The sequence below is a fragment of the Moschus berezovskii genome, chromosome 13 (assembly GCF_049115385.1).
Source record: "Moschus berezovskii isolate FMDL1 chromosome 13, NW_MosBer_1.0, whole genome shotgun sequence".
Taxonomy (NCBI): Eukaryota; Metazoa; Chordata; class Mammalia; order Artiodactyla; family Moschidae; genus Moschus; species Moschus berezovskii.
This window is the reverse complement of record NC_142472.1, coordinates 53052721-53071180: the sequence shown is the minus strand read 5'-3', so window position 1 is coordinate 53071180 and position 18460 is coordinate 53052721. Positions and strand designations below refer to the sequence as shown.

Here is an 18460-nt window from a genome sequence, read left to right as displayed (position 1 = left end):
GCATGTCCTACCTAGTAATTATGGCAGAGGAAACATCCTGGTGAGGAGGGTATGAGGTAAGCAGAATGCAAACCTGAAATAATGGGATCTCTGTCTACACCTGCACAGGATGGCAGACGGGAGGGACATGCAGGGATGCTTGTTGGCTAGAGACCCCTGTTGTTCCTCCGTGTTCAGTCTTTGGGGCTGTCCATCAGCTCCTCCAGCACAGGTGATGTAGGCTGGATGGACAAGAAAAGCCCCAAACAGAATCACAAAGCCCTGCTCTCCTCTGCATCTGCCCTTTCATTTTGATTTGCTTGTCATTTTGATTTGCCTTTAATTTGAAGAGACCAACTGCTCCAGATCCCACATTCTATTAGTCCGGTTTCAATAAAGCAGGTCACAGAATCTCCCTTCCCTCGACATTTGCAAGAAAAAGATGGACAAATATTTGCCTAGAGCTCCTAGGAAACCTCTGAAGACCCCTGCCAGCCATATGATGCTATAACTCAAGTATTTAATAATGCTGGGGTGCATAACATCTCCAGGTGCTGACAGCCTGCAGGAAGTGCGAGTCCCACAGGCCTTGGGGCAGTTGACTCTGGAAAGGAACCAGGCAGGTGCACGGGGCTAGTTCCCCAAGGTCACGTGCAGGTCCGCTGTTCTCTGACCCTGGGGGCTGGGACCTGCGGTAGGTCACCGCTTGTAAAGGAAGCCCAGTTTTCCCACCTATAAAGTTGGAATTCCTTCTCCTATCTACACTAGTCATCATCTTGAGGATTCATTTGAAATTGACAAAAGGAACAAGGTTGATTTCATGCACTTTTTGGACCTATAAGGATCCTGCTGTTCTCTGTGTTTGCAAAACCACTAGCTGGTGGGTGGGGAGCGGTGGGGATTTAAGATGGCATCTAAGCAGAGCCCCCGCTCCAGGAAGTGAGATCTTAAAAATGCATAAGGCCAACCTGCATCCCTGGGCTTGAAACAAGTTCTTCCATACTTAACATGCAGCCCCAGATTTCAGCTTCAAGGAGGAAAAGGCCATGATTACTCGTGCTCATGTGATAAGGTTAATGCATTCTCCCAAAGACTGAACACGGAGGAACACGAGGGGACTCGAGCCAACAAGCAGGGATTTAATCCCAGCACACTGTGATCGGAGATGGGAGGAAACGGTCTGTGTTCTCTGAGACACCTAGATTTCCTGGATGGTCAGGCAGCAAAAATGGTCTAGATGCAAATCCCAGGGGGGTAGGAGCTTGGCCATTTCCCTTCAGTTTGGGGCTGTCACTGAGGAGTGGACATTCCGTTCAGTCTCCGACTGCTAGGACAGGAGCTACTAAGTATGTTAGGAGCCTCTGCTGAATCAAACTGCCAAAAGCTTTGTGCTGCTGACCATGGCAGGGGATGGGGGGGAACTGCTGCCTGGGGTTCACACTCCTGACAGTTCACCTGACAGCAATGGCTCTGTGCCCCCCATGGCACAGCCAAGAGGGCGGTGTCTGTGAATCACTGATTCCCCCGACCTCACATGCCACATGAGAGAGAGGGTTCCAGCACCTTCTGGAAGACGGGAGATGTTAGGAGGGGGATACAGAGAATAGGTGCTACAAGCACAGCCATCCTCGGGCACAGAGGATGCTGGAAGAGGACACGCAGCAGTTGCAGGGTTTAGGGGAAGAGATCATTATCATAAAATCAGAGATCCACCTGTTGGAAATGACCTCTCACCTGGACGACAGAAAACCTGGCCCTTCCCACTGCCGAAAAAGAAACCCAAACCGCAGGACAGGGCCTCGTAACTACACAAGATGAAACCAAGAGAAAAACCCAATTACACCAGTGGGTTCTCCTCCACGCCGCCTCCAAAGGAGCAGCTGAAGGACTGGACTGAAGGTCAAGCGCCAGCTGGCCTTCATGCCCAGCGGACTCTGTCAACTGCATGTGACGGCCGGTTGACCAGGCGGCTCACCTGAGCGATGGCGTAATCCGAGTTGTTGGTGGCCTGCATGCCCTCGTTCCCACTGATGCCCACACCCACGTGGGCCGTCTGGATCATCCCCACATCGTTGGCACCATCCCCGATGGCCAGGGTGATGGCTTTCACCCGCTTCTTCACCACGTCCACTATCTCCGACTTCTGCAGAGGAGACACCCTGGAGGAGGAGAGAGACGAGTTAGGACTCTACGTGTCCTTCCAGAGGAAACAGCTGTAATCTACATTTCGCTGCATTAAAAGGGCAGTTACTGGATAATTTCCAAATCCAATACAGACAGTTTTAGGCTCATGTGCAAAGAAGCTTTCAGAAAACAGTAGCTTGCGGCTTTCAAGTATGTGCCAGCTTCACAAATGAAATACACAACTCAAGTTAACTCAAAACACAGCCCGTCAGTAATCACACCGCTGGGCAGGAGCAGTACGTGCAAACTCCTCTGGGGCATGCCTGCCCTCCCGGATGATAACGGCAGCCGAGATGCTCACAGAGGTCTTGGTATAGGTCTTCCCAATAAATCAGAAAACTAGCACAGATCCGTTTTGCTTTGCCGTCTATCACACGTAACTTAGGGAGGGCAAGGGAATTTTCTACAAAACCTGCTTTCAGAAAAGGGAATGAAAAATTGGCAGGGCTTGAGAAGTGCAGAAAAGAGGACTAGTGTGAGAGGAAAGAAGAAAGAGTTCTCCATCTCCACCCTGGAGATGGAGGCAGCGTTTGAAGGGCAGCCAAGGCAGAAGGGCTAAAGACGGGCAATCCCAGGACAGAAGGTCCACTGACACCGAACTTGTAGAAGCCTGGCCCCAAAGGAGATGGTGTGCAAACTGTACCTGAGAGGGGCTATTTCCACGGAGAGTCAAAGACAGTGGGCTCTTTCCCATAGCCCACCTGGGGGAAAGAGCAGTACAAATCTATGGGGTCCAAAACACAGCACCATTCATTATGATGAAGTGTTTGTTCGGAGTATAAAACCAGATAATAAAGCATGGTGGCTCAGATGGTAAAGAATCTGCCTGGAGTGCAGGAGACCTGGGTTCGATCCCTGGGTTGGGAAGATCCCCTGGAGAAGGGAATGGCTACCCACTCCAGTATTCTTGCCTGGAGAATCCCATGGACAGAGGAGCCTGGTGGGCTACAGTCCATGGGGTCGCAAAGTGTGGACACAACTGAGTGACTAACCCTTTCACTTTTACTTTTCAAAATGACTAGTGTATGGTGCGTGTGTGCTAAAGTTGTTTCAGTCATGTTTGACTCTGTATTGTACACTTGAAACTAACACAACATTGTAAATTACACTCCAATATGAAATAAAAGTTAAAAAAATTCAAAACCACATCTGATTGGTAATATAAAATGAGAGGTTTTCTACAAAATGCCATAGGATTGAAGTTACTATTTCTTCTCTGATCTCATAAAAGAGCAGGAAGGAGGAGAGACCACAAGGGGAGCCACCACCACCTGAAGTCCCTAAATTGTATCACTTCTGTGAACCCTGATTAATATATACTCAGTATGGCTGAGTACATCCTTTCTGTGGGGTGTACTTGTCTTTTTCACTGTTCCTTCCTCTTCCTGCCTGGCCCGCACCCCAGCCTCACTGCTAATCCAACGATTCATACAGTGGACGTTCAATCCACGGGGACTAACTACCACAATCACGGTTCTAAGATTAATTACATCTCTAACCATACTATGAATAACAGGGGAAAAACACACTCTTCGACTGACACAAAACTATGTTAACTTCTGTATAAGTAACAGACCTAGAAACATGGTGAGTGAAAGCACTCATAAAATGACCAGACGCCTCTGTAAGATTTAAACTTCATCACCCTCGGAAGTAGATAAAAGCACCCCCTCCCCCCACCGCCTGTGGGCCAGGAATGGACGCTGTTTACAAGCTTCCTGACTAAACACGCCAAGGGTCTTGATTCTGTTTTCTCCCAACATCCCTGGAAACGTTACAGACTTACTACAGGCTTTTTGTGACAGCTCTTAGTGACGTATAGCTGCCAGAGCTCTTTGGCCTCTCGTAGGGCTCTCCTGGGACAGGCTAGCATGTAAGCCTGGTCTCTTCCCACTACCCGTCCCCCCATCCCGGGCCTCTTTCCATCACTGTGCTTTGACCATGATAAGCCGCTGGTGAGGCCCTGAGTATCATCTTAAGCACTTAGAGGGTGGGGCAGACACTGGCTCACCAACTCTCTACAAACGGTCTCGGGATGTTGGGTGGTGCAAGTCCTCCAAATGAGGTCTGTTTAAGCACTTCACCGGGTATTTGCTCTCTGCACAAGGATTTCAGTCTGAAATCACATGCTATTGAAACCTCCAACACTTCAGTGCCTTTGCACTAATAACGATCAACGCAGAGGCTAGTAGAATAAGCACTGAACTTGCTGACGGAATAAAATGTGGAATCTCATTACTGGTGACAAACAACTGCATGAATTAACGATGAGCCCTGATGCTGTCCAGCCACCGCTATGACACACAGGCCAACATGCCACTGGATTTGCTAAGAAATGGAGTCAAGAACCCAGGTGTGCCAGCACCGTTACTTATTTTGGCATGGTTGAAATGCACATGTTTTGATAACATTTCCTGGACTTTGCCAGTTTCAGCCATAAGGAGGTCTCCCTCTGACGACAGTGGAGGTTGTGTGCGCGCTTTGGGCACAAGATGACAAATCTGGCTATGGGGAGGCTGGGGGAAAGCAGGCAGGTGCCCTGTCATCGTGCTTTGTATCCTGCTGGGACAATTTTACAGTCACTTTAGGAATTTAATACATATATGTGGGCAGATATTAAATTCAAACTGCAGAAAGCATAACATTTCTGCAGCATCCTATACGTACAAATGTGATTTTCAACATGGTCTAAGTATTCATTTTCCATAAATGGTAAGTATAAATGGTTCCACACTCCAGAAAAGACGCTTCAGGTAGAACTCAACTCTCAAAAGCTGAAGTTGAGCTCATCTTCAAACTCTACCAAAAAGAAGAAGAGGGAGGAAGGGGAGGGAGAGGGGGAAGGGAGAAGGATAGAAGCAGAAAAAGAACTTGAGAGGCTTTTAAAATATACTATTTATATAAACTGACTGCTATAAAAATACATCAACCTTTTCTACTGATGATATCCTTGTTGTTCAAAAGGTTCATTTACCTCATTTGGTATTTAATATTTAATAATCATATAAAATCTGGAGGGGTCCCTGACTATCTTAGAGCTGTACACACACACACTGCAGAAAATACAGTCCTGATTCTCCTATGTTTAGCGTTGGACCTTGAAAAGCAAACTCGCCCAGGCACTTTCACTGGGCTGCACTATCCAAGGTTTAAGGATGAAAAATTTCAAGACGAGATTTTCTGGTCCTCTGAGGTCATCTTTATACGGCCTCTACATCTTGATTCTAAATGCTGGAAGTTTCCTCAATAAACAGGAATTTTAAAAGGAAGGAGGCTATGCGGAGATGAGGCCATCTATTAATATTTATCACTGACCTCAGTGACTGCCTGCCTGCTAAGGGCCCATCTTGCTCCCCAGCCTCCGGGGGGACAGACCAGCCATCCCACAGTGTGAGTCAGAGGGAACCTGATCTTCTTTACTAAGAGAACAAAACCCTTATAACCTGATCCTGCACCAGGGCCGTAAATGCTGCCTGGGCAACTCAGGCTTTTAGAAGTGCTCTTGGTAAAGGGAGGACACCCTGGCTGAAGATCAGCTTACTCTGCAACTGAGAAAGGGCTCCCTTTGAAATCAGGATACCCAGCTTGTGGGTTCAGGATTTATCATCTGCACTTGTGTCCATGACAATTTTATCACAGAGCAACTCAAGAGGCGCTCAGACAGGAGGATGGCTTCTGAAAACCCAACATCGACACCAAATGGTGTCAAATCAATTAAGATCTGGGCAACCGCATTTTATAAAAACTTTACTAAGTTGTATGCTGTGAATGACACTGAATTTTATATTCACTGAAGTCGACTGGTTAGCGCTTGTTTCTTCCTATACTAGGCGCAGTCAAGCAAGGCTGGGATTTAAATAAGAGATATAGGATCCTCCTGTTCCCAGGCTGCAAGAGGGATTAGAATAACACATTTAAATACCTTAATGTTTTTAGCACAAAAAGCATAAATTCGATACTCTGCTTCCTTGAAATGCTTTATTAAGGCCCCCAAGACCCTCTCAGGAGTGTCTGCTTCCTTGAAGCTAACATACATTAACTACTCCCCACTGTAAATTTCACTACTATTTCAAAACAGCATGCCTGGCCTCAGCTCCAGGGCAGGTGGTATAGGAAATACAGTCGGGAGGAAAGCTGAGAAGGGCTTGAGTTTTGATGTCTCGGAGCAAGCTGACGGCTCCATCAGGACCAGTCATCATGAGATGCTGCAAGGCTGAAAATGAATGACGACTGAGGTGCTTAAGAGAATGACCTTAATCACACCTGCCCATCACCTGTGCTGGAACAAAGGCCCCCACCTGGTTAATGATCAACAAGCAGGGCAAGCTGTAACTGCTCATACTCTGCAAAAAGAAGTCAGCCATTTCACCACTGACCTTCACCCCAGTCCTAATCCAAACAGCCAAGAGTGCTGAGAGGCCCGGGGATGATGGTAGCCAGGCCAGGTTCCCATGCCTAGGGGGTCAGTGCAGAAATCAATGCTTCTCTCTCCTGTCCTTTTTTAAAAAAATTTGAGAGTGGGATTTGTTGGGTGGGAATAGAAGTGAACTAAACAAAGGTCTTTCTTTTAAATAACACAGACCCTTCTCAAAGCTAAAGCTTATATTTAACTGGAGAAGGAAATGGCAACCCACTCCAATCTTCTTGCCTGGAAAATCCCGTGGACAGAGAAGCCTAGTGGGTTACAGTCCATGGGGTTGCAAAGTGTCAGACATGACTGAGCACTCATGCAATGCAATGCATATTTAATAAAAACCACTAATTTTTGGTCTCAATAGCAGGAAATGATATGCTTCCCTTTTCATGACCATATAAGTAAACGTGTGTAAACCAGGAAGTACATTCATCCAAACCCATTGGATGGACAACACTAAGAGTGAATCCTACCGATTCACTCTTCCCCCACTATCAACATCCTATCGATACTCTGCTTCCTTGAAATGCTTTATTAAGGCCCCCAAGACCCTCTCAGGAGCGTCTGCTTCCTTGAAGCTAACATACATTAACTACTCCCCACTGTAAATTTCACTACTATTTCAAAACAGCATGCCTGGCCTCAGATGGGCAATAGATGTTGATAGTGGGGGAAGCCATGCATATGTGGGGAAGGGGGACAGGGGGATATCCAGACCTTTCCTTCATTTCCTGTGAGCCTAAAACTTCTAAAAATAAAGGCTACTGGAAAAACAACAGCATTCTACCACTCCCCAAACAGAGCACGAAAATGATTCCTGATGGCTCTGGACACCTGCTAAAGTCCTAAACAGAGTACTTTATGGCCTGCCATCCAGAGAGATATGGCCAGTCATCAAGCACATGGGGAGGAGGTCCTGGGCTGGTGGGCACACCTGGCAGAGTGAACACCCATGCGGGTTTGTGTAAAGAGAGGACGTGGGCCTTAAGGCACGTGCACCCCCAGAGGGAGTGAACTATGACAGCAGTCAGCCGAGGCTGCTGCAAAGCCGTGTGTGTAACTCACTCTCCAAGCTGGTCAAGGCCATCGTCACAGGCTTCTTCAGATAAAGCCCCATCAGAAATGCAGGCAGCTGTGCACTTCCGCCTCCACAACTGGGCTCTGAGCTACCCGGTGTGCAGGACCTGCTTCACAGCACCAAACACAACAGGTGATAAATGAACATTTGCGGAATCATCCATTTTTTAAATGATTCTTTGGGACTTCAAACACAGCTCCCCGTTTCCTCCTCCTTAATTACAATGAATAGTTTTCATTTCGTGTTCAAGGACACACTTAGCATGCTAAGTGAATAATGCTCATCTTGCAGTTTGATTAAAGAAAGTGCAAGATTAAGAGGACTCATTTGTCTGTTCAGAGAAGCCCAAATCACAACCTTTGATTCCACCTGGTACATTCAGAGGAAATGAATTCACCAACAACCACATGTATCGGGTTACCACCTTTTGCAACCTCTTGTACCACTGCCAAAGAATCAAGCCTGCTGTTTACAGGCTGGTAGTGGGTCGGTGCCACCAGTACCGGCCAGGTCCACCTTATCTGGCAGGACCACGCTGCCTCCGGGCAGAGCGCCTTGATGCTGAGCTTGTAACAAGGATCAAGAGAGAACTCACCAGACATCTGACTGCAGGGCTAGGGCTGGTACCAGACTGGGGTCAGGGGGAGAGAGAGAAGGAAGTTCCAGCTGAGACTCTTGAGATGTGTGTGTGGGGGTGCTGCTCCCACAGAGGAGCTCCCAGCTCCACGAAGATGGGTCTGAGTTCTTGGCCCACAAGAGCCTTGATGCAAACTTATGATTCCACCCACCTTGCAGCCAAACACGGGACCAAAGTGGGCCCCAACCAAGAGGATGTGTCGGGGGCACGAGACTAGATCAGTGTCACAGCAAACATCCAAACTCTTCAGTTCATTTACAGATACACACTCATCCCCAGAGTGTCTAATTAAACGGAATAGGTAAATATATCCCTTACACACAAATGAGTTCCATTCTGAGAGCGTATTTGTTAAGTCCAATTTGCTCTAAGTTCAGCAGATAGCCTAGGTACCCAAGTGACACAATTGGCTATATAGTCCTGTACTGTAATAGGTTTATAATACTTTTCACACAAACAGTGCATAAAAAACAAAGAAAACATTTGAATTTTATAGTATAGTGCCTGAAAAGTACAGTAGTCCAGTACAACTGACACACAGGCGCTGGCATCAAGTGACCAGACAAGAAGAGTTACTAACTGGAGCGGGGAGAGGAGGTGGGAGATGGTAGAGCTGAAGGGTCATCAGCAGTTGGAGATGAAGGGCCAGGTGCAATGTCACTCATGCCTGATGTTTATGGAAGGCACATTTGCATCTTTGAAAGTCTGCAACTTGAAGGTTCGTGTGTAGGGGACCTACTGAACTACAGATAGACTCTAAAGTATGATACCTTCTGTGTCATTATCTGTTTTTCAAGCAATGTAATAAAACTCCAACAATGCTACTTTGTCCTCTGGTTCTCAGTTTCCTGCTTGTACTTTGGTGGGTTAGTGGGGTGACACCTAAAGGGGTTTCTTTCTGAGGTGATGAAAACGTTCTAAAGTTGACTGTGCTGATGGATGCATACTTGTGAATATACTAAAACCCACTGAACTGTACACGTTAAAGAGGGGAACTATATGGTATATAAAATTAAATCTCTACCAGCCTGTTTTTCAAAATAAAAAAAAATAAATGTTCACATATTGAGGTCTGGGAAAGTCATTCTGAGTTCACTTGAATGAACTGAATTGGATGCTAACTAGAACAGCCTGTTTTTGGCCTATCAAACATACACTGTACATCTGCTTTAATTATCAAAGAAAAGCACACACTGACCAGAAGTTAAGAACTGTCCACGTTCAAAATAAAGATTAAACGCCTCCCTTCCTGGGACGCCAGTGCTGGTCCTTCTTTGATGGTAAGTATCCCTCCCAGGTGCCAAGGTCATGCTGACTCTCTGTGGACGTCAGGCTGGTCTGTGATTTGAAACCTTGAAGAAATGTATCCCTGGCTTGTTGAATGCTCTTTGTTCTGACAAGATATAAAACTGTGCTGAGAACCCTGCTTCTCCGGAGCAGTTTCTCAGAGTCATCTGGGAATCAGGCTTCCGGGCTGTAGTCCTCAGTTTGGCTCGAAGAAAACTCTTCTATTCTTACTGCTGATGGTTTATTGAATTTATTAGCCCTTCCCCTAAAGTCCTGTGTCGGACATCTTCATGTATAATTTAATATATGGTTTCTTTCTCTACCAACCCATTAAATAGTATAATCATTTACACTACTATTCATACCTACTGAATATGAATGTACATAAACACAAGCAAGATTTCAGGTCTTGCAGAGTGAAGACAATGTCTCCCCTTTTTCAACTGTCCACACACCCAACAATGTGCTTGGCACACAAGGGCTTCAGCTTATTTACTCTCGTGACCAAGGCTGCAGAAGTGATGGAAGCCCCTCTGCTGTGTGCTTTGGGGACGGATATGCATGGAGCAGACAGCAAATAAGGAATGAGTATCCTTGTCACTGTCAGCACCCCTTGCTCAGCAGCTCTGTCCCGGAGGGAGTGGGGAGCTGAGCGGAAGACCTGCATCTGAAGATGGAGGTGAAATAACACCAGCTTTTTCTGAACGATCACCACTGTACGATGAGCCCACTCCATCCTCATGCCCTAAAACAATGCCCGTGGTTCCCTAGAATCAATGAAAAACACCACTAATGTATGTGCAGCCACCACAAGCACAACCTCCTCCCCAAGTGACCTCAAACACGGAAGCCTGGTTCTCTTCATTCAGACCCCACATCATCCTCCCTGCTCTCAGCTCCAAAATCAAAACAAAACAGCAAACCATAACCCAGCTGGGGTGCAATTAATACAAGTGAAAGTTTATAGACCCGGTTTTATGCTTTCCAAAGAAAATGGATAGAAACATATAAAATAATGTCAAATAGCCCTAGCTATGTAAAATAATATCAGTAAACAAGTCAGAAACAAAACTACCCCCTCCAGTAGATGACCATTCTCAATTACCCTATGATTTTACAAAATCTGTGATTCTTCTCTCATTTCACAGATAATCTGCTGGTCCCTTGTGCCTCAGACAGTAAAGAATCAGTCTGCAATGCAGGAGACCCCAGTTCAATCCCTGGTCCAGGAAGGTACCCTGGAGAAGGGAATGGCTACCCACTTCAGTATTCTTGCCTGGAGAATCCCATGGACAGAGGGGCCTGGCAGGCTACAGTCTGTGGGGTCACAGAGAGTAGGACATGACTGAGCAACGAACACTTTCACTTTCATAGTAAAAGACAAAAGAATCTAAAAAGCACTTCATTTCTGAGATGATGATTAAAGTCACAGAAAGACATTAAATGTGAATGTGCTCTTCATCTCTGAAACAATTTTAAGAGCTAAAATGATGTATGCCTCTGTGCCATCAGACAATTCCCCACTTTGTGCTCACTCACATGGGGCTCGATGGAGCCACAAAACTCTAAGCAGAGTTCTTCTAAAGTCAAAGGCATTTTCAGTCAAAGGGAAACACTTTTCAACATTACTGAAAAGATGGTTTGGTTTCCAAGAAGCTAGCTGCAGCCGATTAAGTCATATTTGCAAAAGCAGCACCTCCTCCATCCCCGCCCCCCACCCCACACACACAAAATCACAGAGGGTTTTTTTTTCTGTTTGAAATGTTTAAAAGTTGGAGTTTCCCTAAGAAGCAAACAGAAGGCTGCTGCTTCCTGGAGAGATAACCGCCTGATGGATCTGGGCCATCAGCATGGGGATAAGCCCACTCTGTCTGACTTGCTCACAGATATCCCCAGAGGCCAGGGCCAGTTAGTTTAATGAGACACCGACATGCTCTGTCAGTTTCCTTTCTACATTTGGGGACTCTTTTTATCCACATGCTATAAAGTTTAGGTCATTAGTTGAACAAAAGAATATATATGTTAACAATCTAGCTACACAGACTGCAGCCAACTGGTTGACCAATATAAATGCATCTGGCAATTAAGTTGGACGTATAGAGACATCCCCCCAGCTGCTGAGGTGCTGCAGTGATAAGGTGGGACATCAATCCCCACTGAATCAGGTGGACCTGCAGGGCACCCGGCAGTTCTTGGAATAAATCACACAGTGTGCATGTGTGTGTGCTGTCGCTCAGTTGTGTCCGACTCTTTGCGACCCATAGACTACAGCTCGTCAGGTTCCTCTGTCCATGGGATTTCCCAGGTAAGAATACTGGAGTGGGTTGCCATTTCCTTCTCCAGGGCATCTTCCCAACCCAGGGATCTAACCCGCGCCTCTTGTGTCCTGTGCTTTGGCAGGTGGGTTCTTTTCCACTAGCGCCACCTGGGAAGCCCATAAATCACACAGACATGGTGCTAAATGCAAGGGAAGTGGTTTCTTTCCAAGTCCTTGAGTGAATGAAGGAGAGAAAAATATACACGAATGTTGGCTTAGTACACTTTAATGGTAATTGGAAATAGCCATTTTCTATTTCTTCCAGATGCACATTAATCAAGGAAATAAACTCATACTGAATTTGAGGAGGCTGTTTTGATGCAGGTGTGGTACATCTTTTCCTGCACACTCACTCACCATGCCCAGGGGAAAAGGACACCCTTCACAGGCAGGGACACCCTTCACTCAAGAGCATCATCATGGGTCCCTGGTGGGGCTGCCAGTTCTCAGACATCTCGTCCCTGAGAGACAAGGTGGGAAGTGACATCGCAGACATGGAGACCCCGTCCTTCCACACCGAGGCTGGCGTTCCCGCTGCCATCTCCCCAAGGCAGCACCACACTCGCTGTTTCCCAACATAACACCAGTGGTCACCACACTCCTGGGTACGTGATCCACTCTCACGACACTTGTGGACGGACCTATTCCACCAAAATGAGTCTCCGCACTGACAGCTCATGTCACCCTGGTCTGTGAGGAAGGCAGTATTGTGCTCATCAAGAGAAGAGGAAGCGGCCTACCACACACACACACACCTAGAACATTCTGCCAGCACCCACAGGATTCAGCTCTGAGCTGTTGGCTGAAGGAGCCGGAGGGGGTTTTATACGAGTGTGGGGGGGGCGGGGGGTCAAGTGGGGGTGGGCAGCTGCAGGACCACACCCAGGAGACTCACCCAGCTCGTGGGCTCCCATGTGCATTCCCTGGTCTGTCTGTGATGCCGCCTCCCAGTTTCACCTGTGTGTTTTACTCACCCAGTGATCTGACACGTGCTGTGATCGTCCTGCCAGCATGTCTCTGATCTGTGGTTCCAAGGAGGCACCCACCTGGTCTGTGCCTTCTCTCAGCACATGAGGTGCAGTCCCACCCTGGGGAAGAGTCCCATGGGAGGGTCAAAGACCCCATGGTGAGCCAGACCCCACCCTGCCCCCAGGATGCCACACTCCAGCTGAAGAGATAAGAGCTGCTTATTTGTCACCCTAGTCGGGGGGACAACGAAAGTGACCAGGACATCACAGTTCAGCCAAGAACACAGCAGAGGGTGGGGAGTAAAGAGAAGTTAGGAGACAATCATAAAAGGAACCCTTCTCTGAGCTTGTCCTGAAAGGACAGCCAGAGACAGTGGCCATACAGCCCAAAAGTCTTCACGTGGAGGGAATGTTTTGAACAGAATTTGGCAAAAACTAAGTAGACTAAAAATACACAGTGATGATGTATGGGTACACATGCAGCCCCTTAAAATACTACCAATGGAGTGACGTAACCAGGTGTCACTTCTGAACAGGCAACTCAACTCCAGGAACTTCTGCTGAGAAAGTAAATGGATAGCAGACAGGTCAAGGTGTCAGCATGGTGAGAGCACTGTTCACTGTGTTGGGTATTTTTCTTAAAAACAAAAGCTGATGAACAATCATCAAAAGCCTCACTTATTCCACACTCCTCTTTACTCCTTTAATGACCACCTTTGGCCCAGATCTCAGCCACCTGAGTTATACTACACCACGGGGTATTCAGGTTTCCCTGATGGCTCAGCAGGTAAAGAATCCGCCTGAAATGCAGGAGATACAGGAAACTCAGGTTTGATCCCTGGGTCAGGAAGATCCCCTGGAAAAGGAAATGGCAACCCACATGATGGGCACGATTTTTTACATATAATCTCAGGCTTGCTCACTACCCTTGGATGAGACTGAATTTGAAATAAACCAAGAGTGTAGGAGGTTAACTTAGTTATCTTCAAATCACCACAGAGGAGGTTCCAGGAGAATCAGAAAACCCATCAACTTGAGAGTCCCTTGGACAGCAAGGAGATCAAACCAGTTAATCCTAAAGGAAAGCAACCCTGAATACTCATTGGAAAGACTGATGCTGAAGCTGAAGCCCCAATACTTTGGCCACCTGATGTGAAGAGCCGACTCACTGGAAAAGACCCTGATGCTGGGAAAGATTGAGGGCAGGAGGAGAAGGGGACGAAAGAGGATGAAATGGTCAGATGGCATCACTGACTCAATGGACAATGGTTTGAGCAAACTCTGGGAGACGGTGAAGGATAGGGAGGGCTAGCGTGCTGCATGTAGTCGATGGGGTTGCAAAGAGTCAGTCATGATTTAGCAACTGAACAACAACAACCAATCAGATCCACAATGAAAGCTCAATTTCACCAGGAAGACATACAATCATCCTCTGCAGACAGCATGGCTGTCTGAGTTCACAGACCCCGTGCAATCAGTGCCCCAGAGCCTCTCAGTTTTCTAATCCACAAGGATGCAGTCAGAAAACTCACTTCACTTTTAGACTTGGGCCCAAAAGAATAACACATTCTCAGACTTTAAAACAGAGAAGGCAATGGCAACCCACTCCAGTGTTATTGCCTGGAGAATCCCAGGGATGGTGGAGCCTGTTGGGTTGCTGTCTATGGGGCTGCACAGAGTTGGACATGACTGAAGCGACTTAGCAGCGGCAGCAGGCTTTAAAAATGGGTATGTTGCTACTATATGCTTTGCTGAACTAGCAACACAATCCCCAAAGGATTTTATTTTTCCCCCTCTGAAATTCTTTCAAAATAGAAATTTTGTAGACACAAGTAGGATGTCTCTACACACAGTAATATTTTTTTGAAGTAGATTTTAGATAACAATGAACAGAAACTAAGGAGACACTATTAAATTACCTGAAGTAATTGTTTTTTCTCCGTAACGATCAAAGCTTCCTGTTTTAATGTTTTTCCTATAAAAAATAAATCTGAACAAGCATCACAGGTTTGTCCACCCTGCAGCCTTGCTCTGCTTGTGGGACTACTATGCCCTCTGGACCTTTTCCTAAACATCCTGCCTCTCCCCACCAGGAATGAGCCCACGGCCAGCAGCTCACCACTCAGGAGGATCCTTGATCAGCTTTGCTCATGATGGGTGTGTCTGGTACCCTGATGGTGGTGATGGTTTCATGGTCGTTTGCATATGTCCAAGTTCAGACTGGACACACTACCTGTGTGCAGCTTTGGTCTATCAATTATATCTCAACAAAACTTAAAAATATGCAGGAGTCATGGACTCTGAGGAGACTATGGTGTTTTACATCTCTAATTGTGTTTTCCTGGGTATACCTAGTTTAATTTTCTCCTTTGACTCTCTTTTGCATTTGATTTGCAAATTAATATTTCAAACACAGAATCTCTCATTTCTCTGAGTGCAGACTGCGATATTAATTTACAATAAATTCCTGTTTTTGAAGTAAGAGGTTCCCTGACCATCCCCTGAATCAAGGCTGTTCCCTCCAGACACTGCTTCCCTCTGAGAACTCTGGCACCCAGAACTACATGCCGTCTACACCCCCCACCCACCCACTCACACTCCTGTGCTTGCTTCTTCTCCTGACCAACACCCCCCCCCCGAACCCACAGTTTCCTGTTTCCCCTCAGCTCACTTCTGTCCATTCTGAAAACCAGTTCCAAGGTCACCTCCTCTTTGAAAGAGGTCTTCCCCAGTGACTCTCCCTATCTGGCCCACCCACCCAACTAGCCCAGCTACCCTCCGCTACCCTCCTGTGGTCCCCTGGTAAATATCTCAATCAGAACCCTCACCCCATCACCCTGAAGTGACCATTTATGTTTCTGTTGTCTAGTTCCTAAAGGCAAAGATGACTTTCCTTAGGAGGACATCCCTGGTGGTCCAGAGGTTAAGACTCCGAGCTTCCACAGCAGGGGCAGGGGTTTAGTCCCTGGTCGGGGAACTGAGATCCCACATGTTGTGCACTGCAGCCAAAAAGTAAAAATTAAAGATGACTTTCTTTTCTATTCTCAGTGCTTGGTACAATGCTTAGCACCAAATGTGCCAACAATAATAAAAGTGTCAACTTTTATCTACTGGGAGGAAAAACAATGCTAGGACCCACAATTGGATGTTACTGAAAACTCTTCTGATAACTTCTCTCTAGAATGGTGTTATAACTTCATCGTTTTCAAGGACAAACACTGATTGCCTGTGTTAGCTCTCAAACTTCCTAAAAATCTTGGCATAGAACCAAACTGGGTTCCTGTATTCTGACCTCTATGTCTTCTAAACATGAAAGTCGTGTCCGACTCTTTGCGACCCCATGGACTATACAGTCCATGGAATTTTCCAGGCCAGAATACTGGAGTGGGTAGCCTTTCCCTTCTCCAGGGGATCTTCCCAACCCAGGGATCGAACCCAGGTCTCCCGCATTGCAGGCAGATTCTTTACCAGCTGAGACACAAGGGAAGCCCTTATAAAAATTGAGGCGTAATAATTTACAATATTGTATTAGTTTCAAGTGTACAGTGAAGTGTGATTCAGTTATACATATTTATATATTCTTTTTTCAGATTCTTTTGCATTATACGTTATTACAAGATACGGAAGAAAGTTCCCTGTGCTACGCAGTAGGTCTACGGAAAAGCCCATGGTGGGAATGATGGTGGGCTGGCTCTCTGCAGATATTAAAAACATTCAAAGAGAAAGAACAGAAAAGACATTTTGAAAATGCTATAACCCAAACCAGAAATAACTGCTAATACAAACAGACCCCTTCACAAATGCAAGCAGGTCACAGGTCATGGGTCACCTCAAAGCGATCACAGTTATACTGTTTACTCTCCTTTTGGGGCTTAAAAGCATTTTAGTTGATGAACAGGCTCTGAGGCAGAAACATCTAAACCCATGCTAATGCCCAGCAGTGCAGTAACTTCTTTTGATTAATTTACCAGGACTGAAAGCACAAGAAAGAGATCAAACCACGTTCTGTGCCAAACAATTAAACAAGCGGCCACTGCCTCCAGGATGGTGTATGTCAGGATGAAAGCAGGACGGGGTTGAATGAAAAAGCAACAAATAGCTTCCATTGATTAATGCTCATAGGATTTTTCCCCCTTAAATGTCATAACATTTCATTCAAGGGTCCAACCAAAGAGTTTATATAACATTTACAACAGAAAAAAAAAAGTTCCAAAAGCTTAAGAAAATTCAGATGTGTAGTGAGGAGAAAAATCAGGTCAAAGATCTTTCAAAATGGGTAGGCAGAAGGCTGCCCAGTTTGTTGAAGAATCTTCAACGTGAAACAGCTCAGGGTGTGTGTATGTGGTGGGGGGAGAATCTCACTGTCTCCTTTCACCAAAAAATAACTTTTACTATGAGTGAAATTTTTGCAAACTATTTAGCTCATTTACAATGTACAGTACTATCTACATATACTGCTTTGAAAACACAGAGCTAAAACAATTAAAGTACAAACAGATCTCTACTGAATGCTTTTTTCTATGAACTAAGAAACTTGAATTTAAACCAAACTGACTTTCAAATCAAAATGAACTACAGACATGTTAGAAATGAACCCTCAGATTTTCTCAAACATTAGCTGAATTGATTACTTATGGAAAAATACCTGAATAGAACCAGCTAAAAATGTCAGCCTACCGGAAAATCAAAATTGGCTAATTTTATATCCCCAGGGAACATTTCTTAGTTAATTCAATATTATGTTTAAATGTATTTCTGTGCCCATGGTATTGCTCACTGCTGCTCTTTCCTGGTCTGTACAATGGAGATGATGAGACACGCCTGCAGGGTCTTAAGCTGAAATGAAAGTATACACAAAGCAGGTGTCTAACTAAACTCTACACGAGGTACATGCCTCACTGCACAGTCTGCATTGGTCCTTGCTAGACCAGTCCCTCCTCCTGGGAGACATTCCACATGGCCCGCTCCCCTCCATGCTGGCGCATCACCTCCAGCGTCACATCGATGCCACTGTATTCTAAAGACTCCTTCTCAAGCGGCCTTAAGGGCAGCTATTCTTCTGCAAAGGTCCTCCGGGATGTAAGACATCACAATGCCCTCTACTACTTCTGCCAAAAAATTAAAATGGAATTCCTTAAACTCTTCGGTGGAAAGACCATAAAAACTGGAGAATGCAGAAAACTGACTCTTCTTCTGACCTGCCCACAACCCTGTCCCTCTTATGAGTCCGAAGATCATGGATGTAGCAGTGTGTTTTCCGGCTTAAGCTGGCTCTAGCAGGCTTGAATTCCTTATTACTACTAGTGGATAAAATAACAGGGTCATAGATGAGATGGATGTATCTCTTGATCCCTATTTTTCCTTTCTCCTATGTGTACACAAAACAAAAATTCCCTTCTAAAGCTTTTTGAAAATGGCAACATCCTCCCTTGTTAAAAAAAGAAAAAAAAAAATTGGAAAACCCTTGGGTGAGATCAGAAAACCTGAGAAAGAAGCGTCTCATTTTACAGAGGAAGTGGGGAGATGTGAACATGATCCCAGCGGACCCTGGGATTCCCCCAAATGAACTAAATGCCTCTGATCTAAGACGCTCTGG

At 45.9% G+C, this 18460-nt stretch overlaps 1 protein-coding gene across 1 annotated transcript in view; it reads right to left on the bottom strand.

Annotated features, from left to right (window-relative positions):
- The window catches only part of LOC129556377 (phospholipid-transporting ATPase IB), a 485203-nt gene that overhangs the window by 216153 nt on the left and 250590 nt on the right, over nucleotides 1-18460 (bottom strand). Inside the window, exon 26 of the mRNA XM_055426358.2 lies at nucleotides 1955-2138. Coding sequence (XP_055282333.2) covers nucleotides 1955-2138 — 184 coding nt within the window. The remainder of the gene's footprint in view (nucleotides 1-1954; nucleotides 2139-18460) is intronic.